A 23045-nucleotide genomic window follows, 5' to 3' on the forward strand; every position below is an offset into this window, starting at 1 on the left:
AACATATCCATGAAACAGAAATAGAATTATGGACATAGAGAACAGTCTGGTGGTTGCCAAGGGGGAGGGGATTGGGGGAGGGATGCAATGGGAGGCTGGGGTTAGCAGATGTAAGCTTTTATATATAGAATGGATAAACAACAAGGTTCTACTATAGAGCACAGAGAACTATATTCAATATCCTATGATAAACCATAATGGAAAAGAATATTAAAAAAGAATATACATATGTATAACTGAATGACTCTGCTGTACAGCAGAAATTAACATAACATTGTAAATTAACTATACTTCAATATGGATCGAGAGTTTACACACATAACAGGGTCTCAGTAAGTGTAGCTTATTAAGGTGGAGGATGGGTCCCAGGCTGAAGCCGGGAAGGTGACCCAAGAGACTTGTTGAGACCCAGGAAAGGAGTGTGGAGGCCGGCAGCTAGCAGGAGGCCTGGGTCCTCTCCAGCCAGGGGGAGTACGAGCCTGGGCGGGCGTCTTGGCCTGCAAGAGGTCTACCCCTGGGGAAACCGCAGATGTTTCCTACAACAAGAGCAGCCAACAACATCCCTGCGCCAGAGGACATTCTCCCCCAGGGAGGGGTGAACACCAGCCATGCCCTTACGTCCCGGCCACGCCTCTGGTCCCTGGACCATGCCCTCCCTGACGCGCCCCTCCCGGGTTCTCCATCTGCGCTCCAGTCTACCCGTTGCTGGCAGGTCCAGCACGGTGTGCCCTCGGCCCTCGCGAGGCCACCTCCTCCCTAGAGCCCCGTTCCCTCCCCGGTTAACACGCCCCACCCCAAACCCCTTCAAGTCAAGCCCTCGCTTGGGCCCTCAGGCCATGCCCCTCACGGGTGTCTTTGGCCAGGTCCCCCCACCCCTTGATTCGGACCCTTGGCTTAGGCCACACCCCTTCTTTGCATCTCTGACCTCAGATCTCGCTCCCGTCCTCGCCCTTCCTAGTGCGGCTGAGACGCCCCCGCCAGCGTGCTCGTGGCTGGGCTACCCCACTGCCCCTTCTGCACCCCCTGACTGGCACCACAAGACAGTGTGCATCCTCTTCAGGTCGAGGCGAGAAGGCATGAATCAGACCTGGAGCACGTGGACCTGAGGGGCCGCTGTGGCCGCACGTGTGGCGTAACACATCCTCCCCCAGCCTCAGGACCCTCCCTCCCGCGGGGTGGGGGGCGGGGCAGCGTCCTTCTCTCTGGACCCTGCCTTCCAGTGTAGGGGCGAGAGTTGCCTGAGCTGCAATGGCTGCTCTCTTGAGCCTGCAACACCAACTTGAGTCCCCCCCTTCTCACCTTTCTCCTCTGGACCCCAGCCCTCAGACCCCTGGCCCCTTTGGCCATGGGGACAGAGAGGCATAGACCGACTACCAAAGGCCCTCAGCCAGCTGCCTGCCATGTCCTCAGAAACCTGCGAGGGCCATGCCTGCTGATTCGAGCATCTTTGGTTGCCTCATGTATTTTGATATTGTCTGTATATGGGGTGCTCAATTCATATCTGTTCAGTGAACGGCTGAGAAAATGAAGCACTGCTATAATAAATGAATCCATTGTGTGTCAGGTCAGTCTTTGGGGAAATGTGCTAAGTCTCCCGTACTAGTCATTACCATTATGAGCATTCTGTGGTCAAAATTTTCTTGGTCCATTCAAAGTTGAGAGGAAAAGGTAAACATTTTGCAGCGTGCACCTCACAGCCAGAAATCCAACTGCCTCTCCACGGAGTCCGGATGGAGAATCGCCTCGCGTCACGGCTTTGGGTGCTGGTTGGCTGGCCCCATCACCTGGCTTAGACACTGGACTGTAACTTCAACTGTTCCTGTTTTCCTCCATGTTTTCTGGTCTTCTTTGCTTGAGACTTTTGCCACCAAGTCTTTCCATTCATTATAAAAATACTGTAGGTCATGTTTGCTGGAGGAGATCTAAAACAAAGCACACAGGAACTGTACCGCACAACTAAATGGGTAGCAATTCCTACCGGCTACTCCGTGGGAGGAAATAGCGGCTGATGTTTCTGCGGGGTGAGGACCCTATGTACTTCCCATCAGGAAGGCTTGTCGCGGGTGAAATTCATTTTGCCTCGGGGCACCACAGAGTCTCTGGGAAAATCCTTTCCCACCACGTTCTCATAACTAACACAGGCTCTCCACAGCTTTGATTCGTCTCTGTGGGACGGAGCCAGTCTTCACCACTTCACCCCACCCCGCTGCACCACACAGCTTGCAGGATCTTAGTTCCCTGACCAGGGATCGAACCGGGCCCTCCGCAGTGAGAGCGCAGAGTCCTGACCACTGGATGGCCAGGGAATTCCCCTTCACCACTTCTTTTGATACCTCTGAGAGACACGGAAGGGAAATGGTGAATCCAATGGATAAGCCCCAGTCAGAACTGTGAAGCCCGTCAAACTTATTTCCAAGAGGGCTTTAAATCTTCTCTAACTTCTGCCATATTCAGGATTCCCCTTTCGCTTCAGGGGACCCACTGCTCTCTCTCTCCTCTCCCAGAAAGCTGGGTGGGAGGCGATGGTGGCTGGCCGGAATGGGTTACCGGTTCCGGGAGCCTGGCATTTTTAAGCACACTTAGGGAAAGCAATGCAACTCTTGTGGGGAAATTTAAATACTGCAGAGTTTGGCAGGGATGGGATGGGGGGTGGACACTTCACCCCTCATCACACACCACGGCCTCCTTTCTCTGTGGACAGGCCGAGGACCTAACACAGTGCTGGGCAGGACGTGAGGGGCCTTGGAGAGCTGCTTTTCCCCGTGATCAGGAATGTGGGTCCCAAGGGATACAGACCAAGGCACATAATTTCGAGGCGCAATTACTGCAAATGCATAATCTTGTAAACTCTGCTTTCTAGTGCCTGCTCCTGGTTAGCGCCACTGTGCTTGAGCCCTCTCATCAGGGAGATAGTTGAAGTACTTAACAAGTGGTACAGACATACACTGACTATTGAAAATGGCCACTGATGGAGTAGAGCCCTGGAGGCCCTCTCACCGCACCCCTCCGCCCCTCCGCACCAGCCATTAACCCTTCACTTGCTGGGTCATGGGGAAGACTGGGAAGTGTGGGGAGGTCCTGGAAAGGGGCTGTTTACCAACCAACAGAGGCATCTTTCAATATTCTAACCATCAGCGCGGCTGCAGCAGTCTGAACGAGCCGAACGTCAGCCTCCTCTCCTCTCCTCCTCAGCCTCATCCATCCCCACACACCTGGAGCTATACTTTGCCTTTCTTTTCTACATCCATATTCCTGTTTTCCAATCTTCCAGCCAGAGGCTGTACCATCTCGTCTTTCAGTGGTCCTCAGTATGGGAAGAGGTGCGGCCTCACCTCTGGTGGCCTTCAGAGGCAAGGATGGCCCAAACCAGGAAACCCTGAACCCAGCTGTGCATCAGAACCACAAGGCAGTGTCTGAAAACCAATGGCCTGGGTGATCTGCACGCCTAGGAGGCATGTCAGCTGATGCTGACGCACAGCCAGGCTCAGAGGTCCCCACTGTCCTCCTAAATCCAGGGTCAGAGGAAATTTGGGGGCAACGTTGGTACAAAAATCTGTGAGTTCTTGGAAGGAAGGCGGGCGCTAAGAGCTACTCACAATGGCTGTTTCTTCCTGATGTACGTGACCAACACCAGCAGCAGCGACACTGTGGCCGTGAGGATTCCTGCCACCGAGACAGCGGCGACGCTGATGTCCCTCTACAGAAAGCGCAGAAGCTGTGCGCATGGCATACTCCTGCTTGGAACATCTAAATGAGAAGACGCACGGCCGAGTAAACAGAGAGCGACGACCCTGTACGCCTTTGTAGGGACACCTGGTTGGTTCTGCTTGGAGCCAGAATGAAAACCTTGGCATCTTAGCTGCTGGTTCCACAAGTCCTCTTGGGGAATAAACTGGCTGTGTTTAGGAAAAGACATTCCTAACCTTTGATGGTGGAGGTGAGATGCTGAGGGTATGAGCTGGCAAACAGCAAAGCAACGAGTTTGGAGGTCAGGAGAGGAATAGAGGAGAGTGAAGATGGAGGGAGGAGACGGGGCCACTACAGGAGATGAAAAGTCCCACTACAATGGCTTTTAAGAAAAATGGAATCACCCAACACAGCCATAAATAAATCTAAAAAAAGAAAAATGAAGTCAACAGCCATAAAAAAGAGTGAAATAACACCATTTGCAGCAACACAGATGGACCTAGAGATGGTCATACTGAGTGAAGTAGGTCAGACCAGGACAAATATCATACGATATCGCTTATATGTGGAATCTAAAACAAGGATGCAAATGAACTTATTTACAAAACAGAAACAGACTCACAAAGAAAACACATTTATGGTTACCAAAGGGGAAGGGGGGGAAGGGAAAAATCAGGAGTTTGGAATTAGCAGATACAAACTACCATATATAAAACAGATAAACAACAAGGTCTTACTGTATAGCACAGGGAACTACATTCAATATCCTGTAATAAACCATAATGAAAAAGAATCTGAAAAAGAATATATATGTATATATATGTGTGTGTGTGTGTGTGTGTGTGTGTGTTGCGTGTGTGTATATATGTATAGGTATATTCTGAATCACTTTACTGAATACCCGAAACTAACACAATATTGTAAATCAACTATATTTCAATTAAAAATAATGGAGTCAAGTATTCAGTCTGAAGCTTTCACAGGGCAGTGATACAACCTCTTCTCTGCTGTCCCTCATCCCTCCTCCCCCACCCCCAGCTCCAGGTAATTCTGCCATATACATTATCTGCCTCGGGTGTGTAGGTTTGGGGGAATTTCAAGACATAAGGCAAACATGATGCCAAGATGATCCCAAGCTTTTTCAACCCTTTAGGGACTTGTAGAAACCTTGAGGGTAGATTTGGAATGCCACTGCATGTGGGCTTGGGAATACTGTCCAAGGCAATCTTAGCTAGATCTCAAGGGAAGCAGTCATCAGCTGCCACTGGGGACTCAGAGCTTCTGTTACCCCATTTGTAATGTGACCCAAAAGAGATAAAAGAATCAGGGAAATGGGGCACAGAGGTACGATGATAGGAATCAGATGTGGAGAGCCGCTGAGGGGAGCCTAGTGATGCAGGCGGGACATACTGGCCAAGGGCCTTCTTGGGTTATGGGGAGAAAACTGAGGCACGTCCAACTTCCCACCTTCGTCGATGCTATGTCAAGAGGCAGCAGCATCAAGCAACTTTAAGGGCTCTGTTGGAATAATTCAGCATTCAATTTCTTAGAGTTAGGAAGTGACAACCAGGTACAATTCTGTTAGTGGGTAGCCACATGGAGGGGGCGTCCTGGACTTGGTACCAGCACGTTGCCATGACGGCAAGTTTCTACTCACTCTGAATGGGCCCAGCCTCAAGTAATCCAAGGATGAAGATCAAGGACTAGGTTAACCTTTGGCATTTAATCCCTCCTGTTTGGTAGAAAGCATCAGTGCTCAGTAATGTCAAGGACTGTGATTATGATGCCCATGTTATGGATGACCCTGGCTTGTAGAAACAACATCAAAGCAGCATCTTTGGACTTCCCTGGTAGCGCAGTGGTTGAGAGTCCACCTGCCAATGCAGGGGACACAGGTTCGTGCCCCGGTCCAGGAAGATCCCACATGCCGCGGAGCAGCTAGGCCCGTGAGCCATGGCCACTGAGCCTGCGCGTCTGGAGCCTGTGTTCTGCAGCGGGAGAGGCCACAACAGTGAGAGGCCCGCGTACCGCAAAAAAAAAAAAAAAAAAAAGCAGCATCTTTTTGAATTTGGGTGGCAAATTCCTAGAGTTAGTTTAATGCATAATTTTAACTGTAGATCATGTGCTTTCATGGGTAAATTAAAGGTGTGCTGACATCTAGTCCATTAAAACACCATGAAAGGCAAAAGTTGCATTCTGAAGTCATCCATATGTAGGCACCTTATTTAGCTCACACTCTATAGATTATTACCTGGACTGATTGCTTCTTGAACTGTTCCTTTATTTATGGTTGTTAACTGCTCATCACTTACATCCCTGTTGAATAGAGAGGATTCTTTATCCCTCTTCTCCTCTGCAATGTGACCTACAAAAGACAAAATGGGTTCATCTAAAAACACCCAGCAGCTGTGATTAGTTCTGTTTTCATGATGAAAGTAACTGCCTCTAGAGTCAAAGTGAGGAGTTAAGATTTTGGAGAAAGGTCCAAACGGACATCAGTGTTTTGTTTTCATTTATTTTTTTAACCTAACAAATTCCTGGGTAGACTGAGGCGTGGTTCTCACCCTGGAGTGTGCTTCAGAATCACCAGGAGGCCTTGTTAAGACACAGATCGCTGGGCCCCACCCCAGAGTTTCTGATTCAGGAAGTCTAGGGTGTGGGGGCTGGGAATGCGCATTTCTCACTTTCCCTGAGTGATGCTGCTGCTGGTCAGGGAGCACCCTTATGGGGCTCAGCCAGAACCTTTCAAATAGCTGCTGAGCCTCTCCGACCCCAGTCTTAACTAGTATAAAATAGAAATAATAAGACCTACCTCACTGATAACACAATGTTCGTGAAAACAATTCAGAAACCACAAAATACTATAAAAAAAAAATGTTTCTTGAGGTATGTGGCCAAGATGGCAGAGTGGGTAGACCCTGAGCTCATCTCCTCCCAGGGGCACACCAAAGTCATGACTGTTTCCAGAACAACTGTCTATGAGAATGACCTGGAGACTAGTGGAAAAGACTTCCCACAACTAAAGCTATAAAGAAGGAACCACAGTGAGACAGGGTATAGTCAGTACCCACTCCCCAGGCAAGGTGACCCACAAACAGGAGGATAATCACAACGGTAGAGGTTCTCCCCAAGGAGCAAGGGGTCCAAACCCCACATCGGGATCCCCAGCCCCGGGTTCCTGCACTGGGAGGACGAGCCACCAGAATGCCTGGCTTTGAAGGCCAGCGGGGTTTGCCTATGGAAGAGCTAAAGAGCTGTAGGAAACAGACTCTCTTCTTAAAGGACACGTGCAAAATCTCACAAACTCTGAGCCCCAGCACAGAGGCAATAATTTGAAAGGACACTGGTCATACCCACTTGTTGATCTCGGAGAGGCTCCCAGAGAGGAAGGAGGCAACTGGGGACATAGGTGCTGGCAGCAGTCATTTTGGGGATCTTGTTCTACCACAGTGACCCTGGGGCTGGCAAGCACCATTTTGAAGTCCTCCCTCGAGTCTTTTAGCGCCGGGGGCCTGCCTGCCCACCAACGGACTTGCAGCAGTCCCAGGACCCCCCAGGCTGTGCAGCCAGCCACACCAGGCCCCAGCCCCCCAACACCAGCAAGCACAAGGCAGGGCCCGGCAGCCAACCAAGTCAGGGGCCAACTTCACCTACCAGCACATCCACAGTAGCCAGCCCTGCCACAACAAAAGAGCCCACCTGAGCACATAGCTCAAGTGACCAGAGAGGAGTGTGCTGCTGGGCCCCATGGGAAGTCTCATACACAAGGCCACGTCTCTAAGATGGGGAAACATAACTGACCTACTTAATACTTAGAAATAAACACAGAGAATTAGGTGGAATGTGGAAAAAATTAGTATGTTTCAAATGAAGGAATAAGACAAAACCCCCAAAGAAGAACTAACTGAAGTATAGATAAGCAATCTACCTCATAAAGAGTTCAAGGTAATGATCATAAAGATGCTCAACAGGGCTTCCCTGGTGGCACAGTGGTTGAGAGTCCGCCTGCTGATGCAGGGGACGCGGGTTTGCCCCAGTCCGGGAAGATCCCACATGCCGCGGAGCGGCTGGGCCCGTGAGCCATGGCCGCTGGGCATGCGCGTCCGGAGCCTGTGCTCTGCAACGGGGGAGGCCACAACAGTGAGAGGCCTGCGTACCGCAAAAAAAAAAAAAAAAAAGATGCTCAACAAACTCAGGAGAAAATTGGAGGAATACAATGAGAAGTTTAAGAAAGAGTTAAAAAATATAAAGAAGAACCAAACAGAGCTGAAGAATGCAAAAACTGAAATAAAAAATACACTAGAAGGAATCAACAGTAAATTAGGTGATACACAGGAATGGATCCACAAACTGGAAGACAGAGGAGTGGAAATCACCCAAGCTGAACATAAAAAAGGAAAAAGAATTTTTTTAAATGAGGATAGTTTAAGAGACCTCTGGGACAACATCAAGCATACTAACATTCACATTGCAGAGGTCCCAGAAAGAGAAGAGTGAAATAAAGGGTCAGAGAACTTATCTGAAGAAATAATAGTTGAAACTTCACTAACCTGGGAAAGGAAACAGACATCCAGATACAGAAAGCACAGAGTCCCAAACAAGATGAACCCAGAAAGGTCTCCACCGAGACATAATTAAAATGGCAAAAATTAAAGATAAAGACTATACTCCAGGGACTTCCCTGGTGGTCCAGTGGTTAAGAATCTGCCTCCCAATGCAGGGGATGTGGGTTCAATCCCTGGTCAGGGAACTAAGATCCCTCATGCCACGGGGCAACTAAGCCCGTACGCCGTAACTACTGAGCACATGGGCCACAACTAGAGAGCCCGTGCACCGCAACTACTGAGCTCATGCACTCTGGAGCCTGCACACTGCAACTAAAGAGAAGACCACCTGGCGCAGTGAGGAGCCCACATGCCCCAATGGAAGATCCCGCATGCTGCAACTAAGACCCAATGCAGCCAAAAATAAAATTTAAATAAATAAATAAATATTTTTTAAAAAGACTATACTCCAATAAAAATTTAAAGAAAAAGAAAAAAATAATAAAGATCAAGAGAGGATCCTAAAAGCAGCAAGTGAAAAGCAACTTGCTATGTACAAGGAAACTCCCATAAGGCTATCAGCTGACATTTCAGCAGAAACTTTGCAGACCAGAAGGGAGTGGGCATGATATGTTCAAAGTGGTGAAAGGAAAAAACCTACAACCATGAATACTCTACTCCACAAAGCTATCATTCAGATTTGAGGGAAAGATAAAGAGTTTTACAGACATGGAAAAGCTAAAAGAGTTACCACTGAACAAGCTTTACAAGAAAATTTAAAAGGACATCTCTAAGTGGAAAAAAAAAGACCACAACTGGAAATATAAAAATCACAGAAGGAAAGCTCATTGGTAAAAGCAAATATACAGTAAGGTAGTGGACCAAAAGACAAAAGTAGTAAAATCATCTACCTCCACAATAAGTAGTTGAGGGATACACAAAACAAAAAGATATAAAATATGATGTTAACAACATTAAATATGGTGGGGGTGCAGGAGTGGAAATGCAGGATTATCAGAATGCATTCGAACTTAAGAGACCATCAACTTAAAATAATCATATATAGGGAATTCCCTGGAGGTCCAGTGGTTAGGACTCAGCATTTCCACTGCAGGGGGCACAGGTTTGATCCCTGGTCGGGGAACTAAGATCCCACAAGCCACAGAGCATGGCCAAAAAAAATCATATATATATTATATAATATATGTTACAATAAATTTAAGAAGATTGAAATCATATCAAACATCTTTTCTGACCATAATGATAGGAAAAATCAACTACAAGAAAAAAACTGCCAAAAACATAAACATAAAAATTGCCAAAAATACACCCAACATGCACATAAACAACAAATAAGTCACTGAAGAAATTAAAGAGGAAATCAAAAAATACCCAGAGACAAATGAAAATGGAAACACAATGATCCAAATTCAATGGGATGCAGCAAAAGCAGTTCTAAGAGGGAAGTTTATAGCAACATTAGCCTACCTCAGGAAACAAGAAAAATCTCAAATAAACAATCTAACCTTACACCTAAGGAATTAGAAAAAGAACAAAAAATACCTAAAGTTAATAGAATAAAAGAAATAATAAAGATCAGAACAGAAATAAATGAAATAGAGACTTAAAAAGCAATAAAAAAAGATTAATGAAATTAAGAGCTCATTCTTTGAAAACATAAACAAAATCGATAAACCGATAGCCAGACTCATCAAGAGAAAAAGAGAGGGCCCAAATAAATAAAATCAGAAATGAATTAGAAGTTACACTTGACACCACAGAAACACAAAGGATTATAAGAGATTACTATAAATAATTATATGCCAGTAAAATGGACAACCTAGAAGAAATGGATAAATTCCTAGAAACATATAATCTCCCAAGACTGAATCAGGAAGAAGAAGAAAATCTGAACAGAACAGTTACCAGTAATAAAATTGAATCAGTAATTTAAAAAAAAAACAAAAAAAAACCCTCCCAACAAGCAAAAGTTCAGGACCAGATGGCTTCACAGGTGAATTTGACCAAATATTTCAAGAAGAGCTAAGCCTATCCTCCTCAAATTTTTCCAGAAAATTGCAGAAGAAGGAATGCTTCTGAACCCATCTATGATGCCAGCATCACCCTGATATGAAAACCAGATAGAGACACCACAAAAAAGGAAATTTATAGGCCAATATCAGTGATGAACATAGGTGCGAAAATCCTCAACAAAATTAGCAAACTGAATACAGCAATATATTAAATGGATCATACACCATGATCAAGTGGGATTTGTTCCAGAGATACAACAATGGTTCAATATCTGCATAAATCAATCAATGTGATACAGCACATTAACAAACTGAAGAATAAATACCATATGATCATCTCAATAGATGCAGAAATACCTTTTGACAAAATTCAACATCTCAACAAAGTGGGCGTAGAGGGAACATACCTCAACATAATAAAGGCCATATATGACAAGCCCACAGTTAACATCATACTCAATGGTGAAAAGCTGAAAGAATTTCCTCAAAGATCAGGAACAAGACAAGGATGCCTACTCTGTCCATTTTTATTCAACACAGTATTGGAAGTCCTAGCCAGAGAAATCAGACAAGAAAAAGAAATAAGAGGAATTCAAATTGGAAAGGAAGAAGTAAAACTGTCACTGTTTGCAGATGACATGATACTATATATAGAAAATCCTACACACACACCCCAAAAACTATTAAAACTAATAAATGAATTCAATAAAGTTGCAGAATACAAAATTAATATAGAGAAATCTGTTGCATTTTGTACAGTAACAAAGAACTATCAGAAGGTGAATTACAAAAACAATCCCATTGGGCTTCCCTGGTGGCGCAGTGGTTGAGAGTCCGCTTGCCAATGCAGGGGACGCAGGTTCGTGCCCCGGTCCGGGAAGATCCCACATGCTGCGGAGCAGCTGGGCCGGTGAGCCATGGCCGCTGAGCCTGCGCGTCCGGAGCCTGTGCTTCGCAACGGGAGAGGCCACAGCAGTGAGAGGCCCGCGTACCGAAAAAAAAAAAAAAAAAATCCCATTTACAAATGCTTTAAAAAGAATAAAATACCTAGAAACAAATCTTACCAAGGAGGTAAGACTATACTTGGACAACTACAAGACTTTGATGAAAGAAATTGAAGACAACATAAACAAACGGAAAGATACACCATGCAGTCTACGGATTCACTGCAATCCCTATCAAAATACCAATGGCATTTTTCACAGAACTAGAACAAATAATTCTAAAATTTGTATGGAAAAAAACGAAATATTGCCATTTGCAGCAAATGGATGGACCTAGAGATTATCATAATCAATGAAGTAAGCCAGACAGAGAAAGACAAATATTATATCACTTAGTTGTGGAATCGAAAAAACAATACAAACGAGCTTATTTACAAAACAGAAACAGACTCACAGACACAGAAAACAAACTTATGGTTACCAAAGGGGAAAAAGGTGGAGGAGGGATAAATTAGGAGCATGGGATTAATAGATACACACCACTATACGTAAAATAGATAAACAACAAGGATTTACTGTATAGTACAGGGAACTATATTCAATACCTTGTAATAACCTATAATGTAAAAGAACCAGGAAAAAAAAGTATATATATATATATATAACTGAATCACTTTGCTGTACACCTGAAACTAATACAATATTGTAAATCAACTATACTTCAATCAATCAATCAATGAAATGAGGAAAAAATAAAATAAAATTTGGGCTTCCCTGGTGGTGCAGTGGTTGAGAGTCCACCTGCCGATGCAGGGGACACGGGTTCGTGCCCCGGTCCGGGAGGATCCCACATGCTGCGGAGCGGCTGGGCCCGTGAGCCATGGCCACTGAGCCTGTGTGTCCGGAGCCTGTGCTCCGCAACGGGAGAGGCCACAACAGTGAGAGGCCCATGTACTGCAAAAAAATAAAATAAAATAAAATAAAAATTGTATGAAAACACAAAAGACCCTGAACAGCCAAAACAATCTTGAGAAAGAAGAACAAAGCTGGAGTATCATGCTCCCTCATTTCAAACTATACTACAAAGCTACAGTACTGACATAAAAACAGACACAAAGACAAATGGAACAGAACAGAGAACCCCTAAATAAACCCACGCATTTATGGTCAATCTATGACAAAGGAGGCAAAAATATACAATGGAGAAAAGACAGCCTCTTTTTTTTTTTAATAAATTCATTTATTTTATTTATTTTTGGCTGCTTTGGGTCTTCATTGCTGTGCACAGGCTTTCTCTAGTTGTGGTGAGCGGGGGCTACTCTTCATTGCGGTGCAGGGGCTTCTCCTTGCGGTGCTTCTCTTGTTGCAGAACATGGGCTCTAGGAGCACGGGCTTCGGTAGTTGTGGCATGCAGGCTCAGTAGTTGTGGCTTGCGGGCTCTAGAGTGCAGGCTCAGTAGTTGTGGTGCATGGGCTTAGCTGCTCCGCGGCATGTGGGATCTTCCCAGACCAGGGCTCAAACCCGTGTCCCCTGCATTGGCAGGCGGATTCTTAACCACTGCGCCACCAGGGAAGCCCAAGACAGCCTCTTTAATAAATGGTGTTGGAACAACTGGACAGTGACACATGCAAAAGAATCACACTGGACTATTTTCTCACTCCATGAACAAAAATAAACTCAAAACAGATTAAAGACTTAAATATAAGACCTAAAACCATAAAACTCCTAGGAGAAAAAATAAGCAGTTAGCTCTTTGACACCAGTCTCAGCTATACGCCTCCTCAGGCAAGGGAAACAAAAGCAAGAGCAAACAAATGAGACCTAATCAAACTAAAAAGCTTTTGCAGGGCTTCCCTGGTGGCGCAGTGGTTGAGAGTCCGCCTGCCAATGCAGGGGACACGGGTTCGTGCCCCGGTCCGGAAAGATCCCACATGCCGTGGAGCAGCTGGGCCCGTGAGCCATGGCTGCTGAGCCTGTGCTCCGCAGCAGGAGAGGCCACAGCAGTGGGAGGCCCGCATACCACAAAAAAAAAAAAAAAAAAAAAGCTTTTGCACAGCAAAGGAAACTATCCACAAAATGAAAAAGCCACTTACTGAATGGGAGAAGACATTTGCAAATAACATATCTGAAAAGGGGTTAATATCCAAAATATACAAAGAACATATACACCTCAATATCAAACAAACAACTTGATTTTAAAATAAGCAGAAGACCTGGATAAACATTTTTTCCAAAGAGGACAGGCAGATGTCCAACAGACACAATAAAGGATCCTCAACAGCACTGAACATCAGGGAAATGAAAATCAAAGCCATGATATCACCTCACATCTGTCAGAATGGCTATTACCAAAAAGACAAGTGATAACAACTGTTGGCAGGGATATGGAGAAAAGGGAACCCTTGAACACTGTTGGTGGAAATGTAAATTGGTGCAGCCACTATGGAAACAGTATGGAGGTTCCTCAAAAAATTTAAAATGGAACTATCATATGATACAGCAATTCCACTTCTGGATATTTCTCCAAAGAAAACAGCAACACTAATTTGAAAAGATATATGCACCCCTATGTTCACTGCAGCATTATTTACAATAGGCAAGATATGGAAGCAACAGAAATGTCCATCAATAGAGGAATGGGACTTCCCTGGTGGTCCAGTGATTAAGACTCTGCGCTTCCAATGCAGGAGGTGCAGGTTTGGTCCCTGGTCGGAGAACTAAGATCCCACATGCTGTGGAGAACTAAGATCCCACATCCCTGGTCGGAGAACTAAGATCCCAAAATAAAAAACAAGAACAAAATAGAGGAATGGATAAAGAAGATGTCATATATGTATTTCATACACACACACACACACACACACACACACACACACACACACAAGTCTTACTCAGCCATAAAAAAGAATGAAATCTTGCCATTTGTGATTACATGGATGGACCTAGAGAGTATTAGGCTAAGTGAAATAAGTCAGACAGAGAAAGACAAATACCGTATGATTTTACTTACATGTGGAATCTGAAAAATGAAGCAAATGAAGACACATAACAAAACAGAAACAGACTCATAAATACAGAGAACAGATTAGTGGTTGCCTGAGGGAAGGAGGCATGGGAGGATGAGTGAAATAGATGAGGGAGATTAAGAGGAACAAACTTCCAGTTATGAAATAAATATGTCACAGGTATGTAATGTACTGCATAGGGAATATAGTCAATTATATTGTAATAACTTTGGCGACAGATAGTAACTAAACTTACTATGGTGATCATTTTGTAATGTATAAAAATATTGAACCACTAGGTTGTACACCTGAAACTAATATAATATTTTAAGTCAATTACACTTCAATTTTAAAAAGAACGTTTCTTGAATTTCAAGGGCAATACAGAAGATTAAATACACTGAAATATTCATTTATTGGTAGAGGGACCACAGAATGGCTTAGTAGAAACAGACAGGGTTGAAAAACTGCAGCTAATTCTGCAGCTTTGGGGTGAATCTGTCTAGGAAGTATGTGATAACAGCCTCACATTTCTGGAAAAAGAAATAAATTTATTTTTTATTCAACTTGTCTTAGAAAAAGAGAGAAAACTCTCAGCTTAAAATGACTCATAATTACTTGACTTTGGAAGAGCCAGCTTGTCAAATCAGGGTCAAGGAATTAACAACCACAGACAGAAAACCCTGGATAACATAGAGTTAATCTACTAAGGGGTTGTGTTTGCCTTGCTCTTTCATACAGTTTTTTTTAAAAAAGATAGACTTGCCACTTGAACGCAAATTTTTACATTCCTTGTCTCTGTAGCACAAAAACAAAACCTAGAATCAGGAGTCACTATATATACTTATCATCAATATGGTCATAAGTTCTCATTTACCTAAAGATCTTTGGAGCGTTTGGAAGATGTTTTTCACGCGTGGTGGGTTGTGATTTTGGTCATTTGTTGGATTATTTTCTGTGGGAAAAAAATAAGCACAATTACCAAGTTTTGCCAAATACCGTCAGTTTCCAAGCTTTATTTCAACTTTAGAAAGCCACTAACTACGAGAAAGTAGCAGTCCATAACAAGAGCAAGCACAAGGAGCAAATCCCCCACGCATTTCCATGATGTGGACTCAATCCAAGCTGTCAGTCAGTAACACCCTGGGCCTGGTAAAGTCGTCTTCAATGAGCCCAGAAGCAAGAAATTTTGGCTTTGTGCTCAAGGAGAAGTCGAAGTTTTACATCTCCATAATTTCTTTGGGTGTTGTTTGTTTTGCTCTCAGGAGACTCTAGCATTGAAATGCACCTTTGATTATATGTTAACAGCACTTTATTGCTACACTGTTAACTGAGGACTAGATTCCCTTCAGTGGAGCTATGATCATTATGACCTTGAACTCTCCGCAGGCCTGGGCACACTTTTTCCAAGACACTTCACTTCTAAAGAGGATAATTTCCTCACCCCTCTTCCTAGCCGGCCCTCTGCCTTTCTTACCATTAATTCTGGTTTTTTGAAAGGTCACTACTGCTAAGGAAGAGGTACAGACAGGGTGGTCTGGGATTTCCTGGTCCCCACAGAGTAGCCTCAGAGCAGCTCCTGGTCTCTGAAGAGGGGCCTGGTCGGCCTTCTTTTCTTGTGGGGTGTCACCTTCACCACTGTATGCAGGGCCTCCTCAGGCCTCTTCTTTGTTCACCTACTCAAAACACCTTATCAAGCAGACCTGCCTCTCTTTTAATCTCCCAAAGCTCCATGCAAGTATAACCTAAAGCACTTTTAACATACTTTCAATTTTAGCATGTTTATGTCCAATGATTATTAATGAGACTGACTGTCTTACTAGCTGTGAGCTCTTGGAAGACAAGAATGCCCCATTTAGCTCTCCAGTTCCTGGCACAGTGCCAACCACAGGGAAGGAGCGCGACAGCTGGTCTTGAGTAAGAGAAGGAATCTTCAAGAATCTTGACTGCAACCTCATGAAAGACTCTGAGCCAGAACCACCGGCTAGGCCTGTCTGGTCGGCCAAGATTGCAGTCGTTTGAAGGCTGAAAGGCACTGGAGGGTCTGCTTCCTAGATGGCTCACAAGCTGTTGGCAGAAGGCCTCACCTCCTCATTGGCTGTAGGCAGGAGGGCTCAGTTCCCCATTACAGGGGCCTCCCCTTAGGACTGCTGGAGTGTCCTCACATAGCAGCTGACTTTCCTCTGAGTGAGCAATTAACCGAAGAGCCAGCCAGCCGGAAACCATAAGGTCTTTTACGACCTAATCTATGAAGTGGCACATCATCACTTCTGCCATATTCTGTTCATTAGAAGCAAATCACCAAGTCCAGCCCACAGTCAAGGGGACAGGGATGAAGCTCCGTCTTTCAGAGGGAGGGGTATCAAAGAATTTGTGGAGATATTTTAAAACCACAGCAGGAATAAAATTCCAAGGAAGACAGTTGAACAAAAAGGAAACATTCACTTGTGTCCATGTGAACATGAGGATTTTAATCAGCTACCTCTGCTTTGGGGCAAGAATTGTGGATGGAGAGAAGTGATACCCTTACAGAGGCATCTACGATCTGCAGGAAGCCTGGACCTGGGTATGCAACCTGTACCATTAAGCAGAGACCCCTGAAGGACTTCCAAGATATTAAGTTTAGCCATATGAAATTGGAGATCTTTGACCATTTTTGACCTACAAAAACAGTAAGATCAAATGAGTCAACCTAACAGTATAGTCCCAAGGGAGGATTTCTAGTCTACATATTTCTTCTAATTTGGAGGCTCCTAGAAACCCAACATCACGGATTATCAAGATAAGTGTGATGATCAATTTGTAATGTGATCCTTTGTTAACAAAGAAAATATGGAATTGGCTTCAAGCCAAATTTAGATCGCTCGCTGCCTGCCTTGGGGATCTGGGAAGACAGAGGAAAATAAATCCATTTTGTGCTTAGGAAGTGGTCAAGCATCGAGTAAAGCTCCGAGAAGGGAGAAAAAGCAATAAGGCTGATGACCGAAGGACACTTTTCGAGAAGGTGATGTCATTTTTGGGAACATGCAAAAGTCCTAGAGAAATCTACCAACATGGCCAGTTGGGACATGCCACGAAGTCTGCGAGGGAATGGTATACTTTTTGCAGGGGACCAAGCTCAGTGGGGTATCAGGGACTCCAGGCCCCCTCCAGTGTCATAACCAGGGTGGGGAGGGGGACAGGAATACTCACTGTCAGCATCTGTATTTGACAGTTCTTTCATACAGCAACTACTTGAAAGGAAAATGCTACCCTCCCTGTTCTCCACTGGCAACGTTTCGAGCACATCAGCAGCACAGGTGGAACCCACTCAGCAGAAGACAGAAGGAAGTCTTGCCCTGGGTACACTAGGCATCTGGTCTAGTGAGAAAATCTAAGGACCAGTCATAAGAACTGCAAATTATTGTTCAATGTGGTGTCTGTGAAACTCTTTCTGCCTAAAAGTTCTTCCAGGTGTCCTTAAAAGGGATACAAATTATGCAAGTGTAACTGGTGTGTCTTACAGGCATTCAAACAGCGGCACTGTCTCCTACTAGCTGCTTGACCTCCGGCAACTTACTTAACTTCAGTATCTACATGTGGAAAATGGGGGCATAGTAATAATGATGCTACACACATAGGACTGCTGTGGGCATTAAATAGTGTAGTTGAAAACTCCTTTGGTACTCAGTGCTCACTGTACATTAATTTTATCATTATAACAGTGATTATTATTTTTTCAGAATGTACCATTCACTCATTCATTCACACATTTATTCCTTTAGCAAATCTTATTAAGCTCCTACCTTATATCAGACCCTTAACTCCTCAGCCCTGGGGAAAGACAGTCTAGTGAATGCAACAGTTATTGTTATGATTTGTCTTATGGTCATTTCAGCATATGTACTAGAAGGATGATTACCAGTAAATTTAAAGGGGGAAATAGACAGTCCTAAATACAATAAGGCATTCAGTAGAATATAATGTATGCAGAGAAAAGGTGGAGGTTATAAATTAATTCTGATGTTAAAAGAACAAACATTTTGTCCTGGTTCCTATGAAGGAAAATAGCAGTTCCTTATTTGAAAGCAATTAACAGAAGGAATTGCTTTACAAATCAAAAGACCAAGCTAGACAGTAAGCTGTGTGTCCCCCAAGTAGATCACTTAATTACATTTAAACATGAACAACTGTGTTTATTATTCAGGGTGTCCTAGTACTATAACGTGCACTCCTGGACAGGCCACACCTAACATTTGCAGGGACTAGCGCAAGAGTACAGATGGAGACACACCCATCATATGTATCAATATTTAAAAGTTCTAAATTGTGACTTGGTCTGCATTCCCACACAAGGACTTGCAGCCCACTGCTTCCTTGGTGGCTAAAGGAACCCCACTTCCCAGGATACACTGAAGCAGGACAGAAGCTGGAACCAGGCCCAGGACTCCTGAATAGTGACTGGACACACCAAATCTCCCTATGATCAAGTGGGATTTATTCTAGGAATGCAAGGTTTGTTCAATATTAGGAAATCCATTAATATCATATACAATACTAGTAGACTTAAGGGAAAAATTAAATCATATGAATAGTTACAAAGATCCTGACAAAATTCAACACCCATGCCTGTTTTTAAAAACACACAAGTAGGGTTTCCCTGGTGGCGCAGTGGTTAAGAATCGGCCTACCAATGCAGGGGACATGGGTTTGAGCCCTGGTCCAGGAAGATCCCACATGCCACATAGCAGCTAAGCCCGTGCACCACAACTACTGAGCCTGCGCTCTAGAGCCCGTGAGCCACAACTACTGAGCCCATGTACCACAACTACTGAAGCCCGCGCACCTAGAGCCTGTGCTTCACAACAAGAGAAGCTACCGCAATGAGAAGCCTGTGCACCACAACAAAGAGTAGCCCCCGCTCGCCACAACTAGAGAAAGCCCACGTGCAGCAACGAACACCCAACACAGCCAAAAATAAATAAATTAAATATTTTTTTTTAAAAAATGCAAGCAAAGAGAAATTGACAGATACATTCTCAATGTGAATATATGTACACATATGTATATATGTATGTATGTATGCATTTATGTGTGTGTATATGTATGTACCTTAGTCATCTTAGTTCTATAACCAGCGTCTAAATCAGGAAACACTAAAGGCATTTCCTCTAAGAGCAGGAACAAGGCAGGATGCCCACTGCATCTCCACTAGTACTCAAGATTGTCCTAGAGGTATTAGCATAGACGATTAGACATGATAAAGAAATCAGCAGCACAATAATTGGTAAAGTAAAACTATTTCCATTTTCAGATGATATAATGGCATAACCTAGAATTGCATGAGGTGGTCGAATATAAAATTAATATACAGAGCTTCCCTGGTGGCGCAGTGGTGGAGAATCTGCCTGCCAATGCAGGGGACACGGGTTCGAGCCCTGGTCCGGGAAGATCCCACATGCCACGGAGCGGCTGGGCCCGTGAGCCACAATTACTGAGCCTGCGCGTCTGGAGCCTGTGCTCTGCAACAAGAGAGGCTGCGACAGTGAGAGGCCTGCGTACCGCGATGAAGAGTGGCCCCCGCTTGCCATAACTAGAGAAAGCCCTTGCACAGAAACGAAGACCCAACACAGCCAAAAATAATAAATAAATAAATAATTTTTTAAATAAATAAATTAATAAAATTAATATAAAGAAGTCAATTGCCTTTCTACACCAAAACACTAATTAGGTAGAGGATATAATGGTAGGGAAACCCCCCTTTACAATGACACAGAAGATTAAATTACTTAGGAATAAACTTAAGATATGTACAAAATCTACATGAGGAAAACTTTAACACACACTGAAAGAGCTCAAAGTAAACTTAAAGAAATTGGAAAAACCTCCCCTTTTCTAGGATAGGTTTGACTTACTACCCATTTCCCCAAAGTGAAATTGCATTATAAATTGCAAGCAGTGCCAATAAAAACACCAACAGGCTTCTAATCAAGTTAGACAAGTTAATACTAAAGTTCATGGGGAAAACAAACATGCAAAAATAACCAGGAAAACACTGAAAAAACAAAAACTGCCCAAAGGGGACTAGTCCCGCAAGACATGAAAGCATACTGTCTCAGCCTCTGTAATGAAAACAGTGTAGTACTGTCGTGTTCAGAGACCAATAGACCTGTGTTTAGACTAGAAAGCCCAGGAAAAGACCCAGTACTTATGGGAATTCAGTATACGATAAAGGGGGCTTCTCGGGTCACTGGAGCAAAGATGGACTTTTTAATAAATGGTGTTGGGACAAATGGGTAGCCATTTCACAGAAAAATGGGATGATGTGGACTGTGTTGATGAAGCCATTCTAGCCCATGTGTGGTCCTCAGCACAAAAGCATCCTCTCACTTCTCCCAGCGGAGACTCAGGCACCAAAGAGATGCCCAACTATATTTAATTTATGATTATCATGCAATTTACAGAAGGAAATGTGTACTGTAAATTCAGGGATACTAGAAGTATTCATTTTAAAGAGACTTCTGTGGTAAATTGATCTCTGAAAACCATCTCAGCCAATGGTTCCAAACACCAGGGGCTGGTATCTGGCCAACCGTATCCAAGTCACTCAGAGAATATGCAAAGATGTGCAGAACCTGGACTCCGCTTCTAGAGATTCTTGGTGGGTTCCAAGAATACGGATTTTTAATAAGCTCTTTCCATTCCACATCCTCTTCCCCATGGCTGATGCACAGTTGGGCTTGGGAACCACTGACCTAGTTCCTATTCCTGCACCCAGGAAAGACCACCTATTCACCAACTCAGACAGTGACATATTTGGCCTTTTTGTTTTGTTTTGTTTTTTGGCCACACTGCATGGCTTTCAGGATCTTAGTTCCCTGACCAGGGATCAAACTCATGCCCCCTGCAGTGGAAGCACTGAGTCCTAACCACTGGACGGCCAGGGAATTCCCTATTTTTCTTTTTAAATTTTTACATCTGTCTAGGGAAGAAATGATGCCTGGGATTCTGGTTCCTCATCCTGAGGAACTAGTTCCTCTTCAGAGCCCATTTGCTTCCATCATAATCGGATCTGAGATGAGCCTTTGCTTTGATGGAGAGAGCGCCTCTCGGGTACCACTTCCAGAAAGTGCTCAGCCCCTCACTAGCCCCATCCCCCAGGGGTTGGGGAGAGACTTCACTGTTCAGTTTGGGAGAGGGATTCAGGTGCCTGTTACTGGCTCCTTTCTCCTTGCCTCTGTCTCTCTGTCTCTATCCCTCTGCACAGAGCAAACGTTTTGATCTGCTCCTCTATGCTGTGAATTTTACAAAAGCAAACTCTCTCATGGAGGGGGTTTGGAGAAGGCAAGGGTATCCTAAACCTTACCAGTGACTGGAGCACTCTTCCTAGTTCCAGGTGAAGCACCCACATTAGCCAGCCAAGTATTCCTGGAGAGAATTGTCTGAGCTCCATCTGCTGGACCCTCAGCTTAGTCTCACATTTGGTTCTGAACTCAGGCAAGAGGAAGAAGAGGTATCACTTATTGACCCCTAACTCCAATTTTATCTACTTGCATTTACTATTATTGGAAATTCTGTCCATGCTGCCAAGGAAAAATTCTGATTCAGAATTCTCATCAACATTGGCTCCTGTGATGATAAAACACATGAAAACAAATTGAAAAATTTTTATCAGTACACCCTTACAAGCCCCTTGGGCCCATATTTTCAGTGTTTTTTAAATTCTTTTTCTTTATGGTTTATCACAGGGTATTGAATATAGTTCCCTGTGCTCTACAGTAGGACCTTGTTGTTTATCCATCCTATATATACTAGTTTGCACCTGCTAATCCCAAACTCCTAATCCAGTGTTGAAATGCTAACATAGAATTCAACTTGTACTTGGAAATGTGTGTTTGAAAGTTTATATGTTATTGTAGAGTGAAGCACCAGCTGATTGCTGATTGCAGAGGCTGGAGCCCAGGCAGATGCTGGGGGAAAGGAACCTCAGGAGTTGGAATTCACATCTGTATGCAATATTCCAACAAGTTCTCACTCCTCTGCTACCTAGGCACTAATGTGCACTGCTGACAATTTCTGATTCCCATTTCTATCCTTATGACCTGTGATCGAATACCTGCCTTAATTCTCAAAGTGTTACTTAAAACATAATAATGATATGAAGCTGCTTTAAAGGGAAGAGTGTGTTCATCACTTTTGTTATTTCTACGGCTGGGCCTAGGGCAAGTGATTTTTTTTGTCCTTGGTCTTATCCGTGGAATGAGGTACTAAAGACTGCACCAGCTCTCACCCAGGGCTGAGATTGGCCTCAAACCAGGTCACGCACGTGGAAGTATAAAGCGTGTTTGGCGGAAAGTTATTACACCGCTCGGGGCTCCCGGTGTAAGAAACGGTATAAACACCATTTGCAATTCCAGTCCCTGTCCTCTGAATAGCCTCCAGAGAGTACGAACCTGTCGGACACATGAAGTTGAGGGATTTCCCCAAAATAGAAGGATAGTTACACTTTCATCTTGGAGGTTATAGAGAGGATTTCAGACAATTCTTTCCTTCATATCTCTATTTGTCTTTGCTGCACAAGTAGCTGTTTTAAAGAACGGTAAAATGATAAATTAGTACCTATAATACAGTACATAGGCGTATAGAAAAATGTGCTCTTAAAGAGTTTTAAAGACATATACTTGCTTTCTTTTGTGTCTCTCTTTGTAATTGATTTGCCTGCTGTTCTTCCTGTTTCTTCTAGAATTTCATCTCAAGTGAAGTAAATAAAGGCATATTAATACCAGCAGTGGAGACCTGATATTTTTCCCTGTAAAGCAGTCTATAAATACAGTGAATAAATAATACAAACTC

At 44.0% G+C, this 23045-nt stretch overlaps 1 protein-coding gene across 1 annotated transcript in view; it reads right to left on the reverse strand.

Annotated features, from left to right (window-relative positions):
- Positions 1–1471: 1471 nt before the first annotated feature.
- Positions 1472–23045, reverse strand: part of CUNH2orf92 (chromosome unknown C2orf92 homolog) — a gene marked incomplete at its 5' end in the record, with an annotated part of 30076 nt that continues 8502 nt past the window's right edge. The window contains 4 exon segments of the mRNA XM_027128626.1: positions 1472–1922; positions 3597–3747; positions 5939–6052; positions 15091–15168. Coding sequence (XP_026984427.1) covers positions 1790–1922; positions 3597–3747; positions 5939–6052; positions 15091–15168 — 476 coding nt within the window.

The sequence above is a fragment of the Aethalodelphis obliquidens genome, unplaced genomic scaffold (genome assembly GCF_003676395.1).
Source record: "Aethalodelphis obliquidens isolate GAN/ISIS:26980383/991018 unplaced genomic scaffold, ASM367639v1 scaffold35, whole genome shotgun sequence".
In the NCBI taxonomy this organism is placed as follows: domain Eukaryota; kingdom Metazoa; phylum Chordata; class Mammalia; order Artiodactyla; family Delphinidae; genus Aethalodelphis; species Aethalodelphis obliquidens.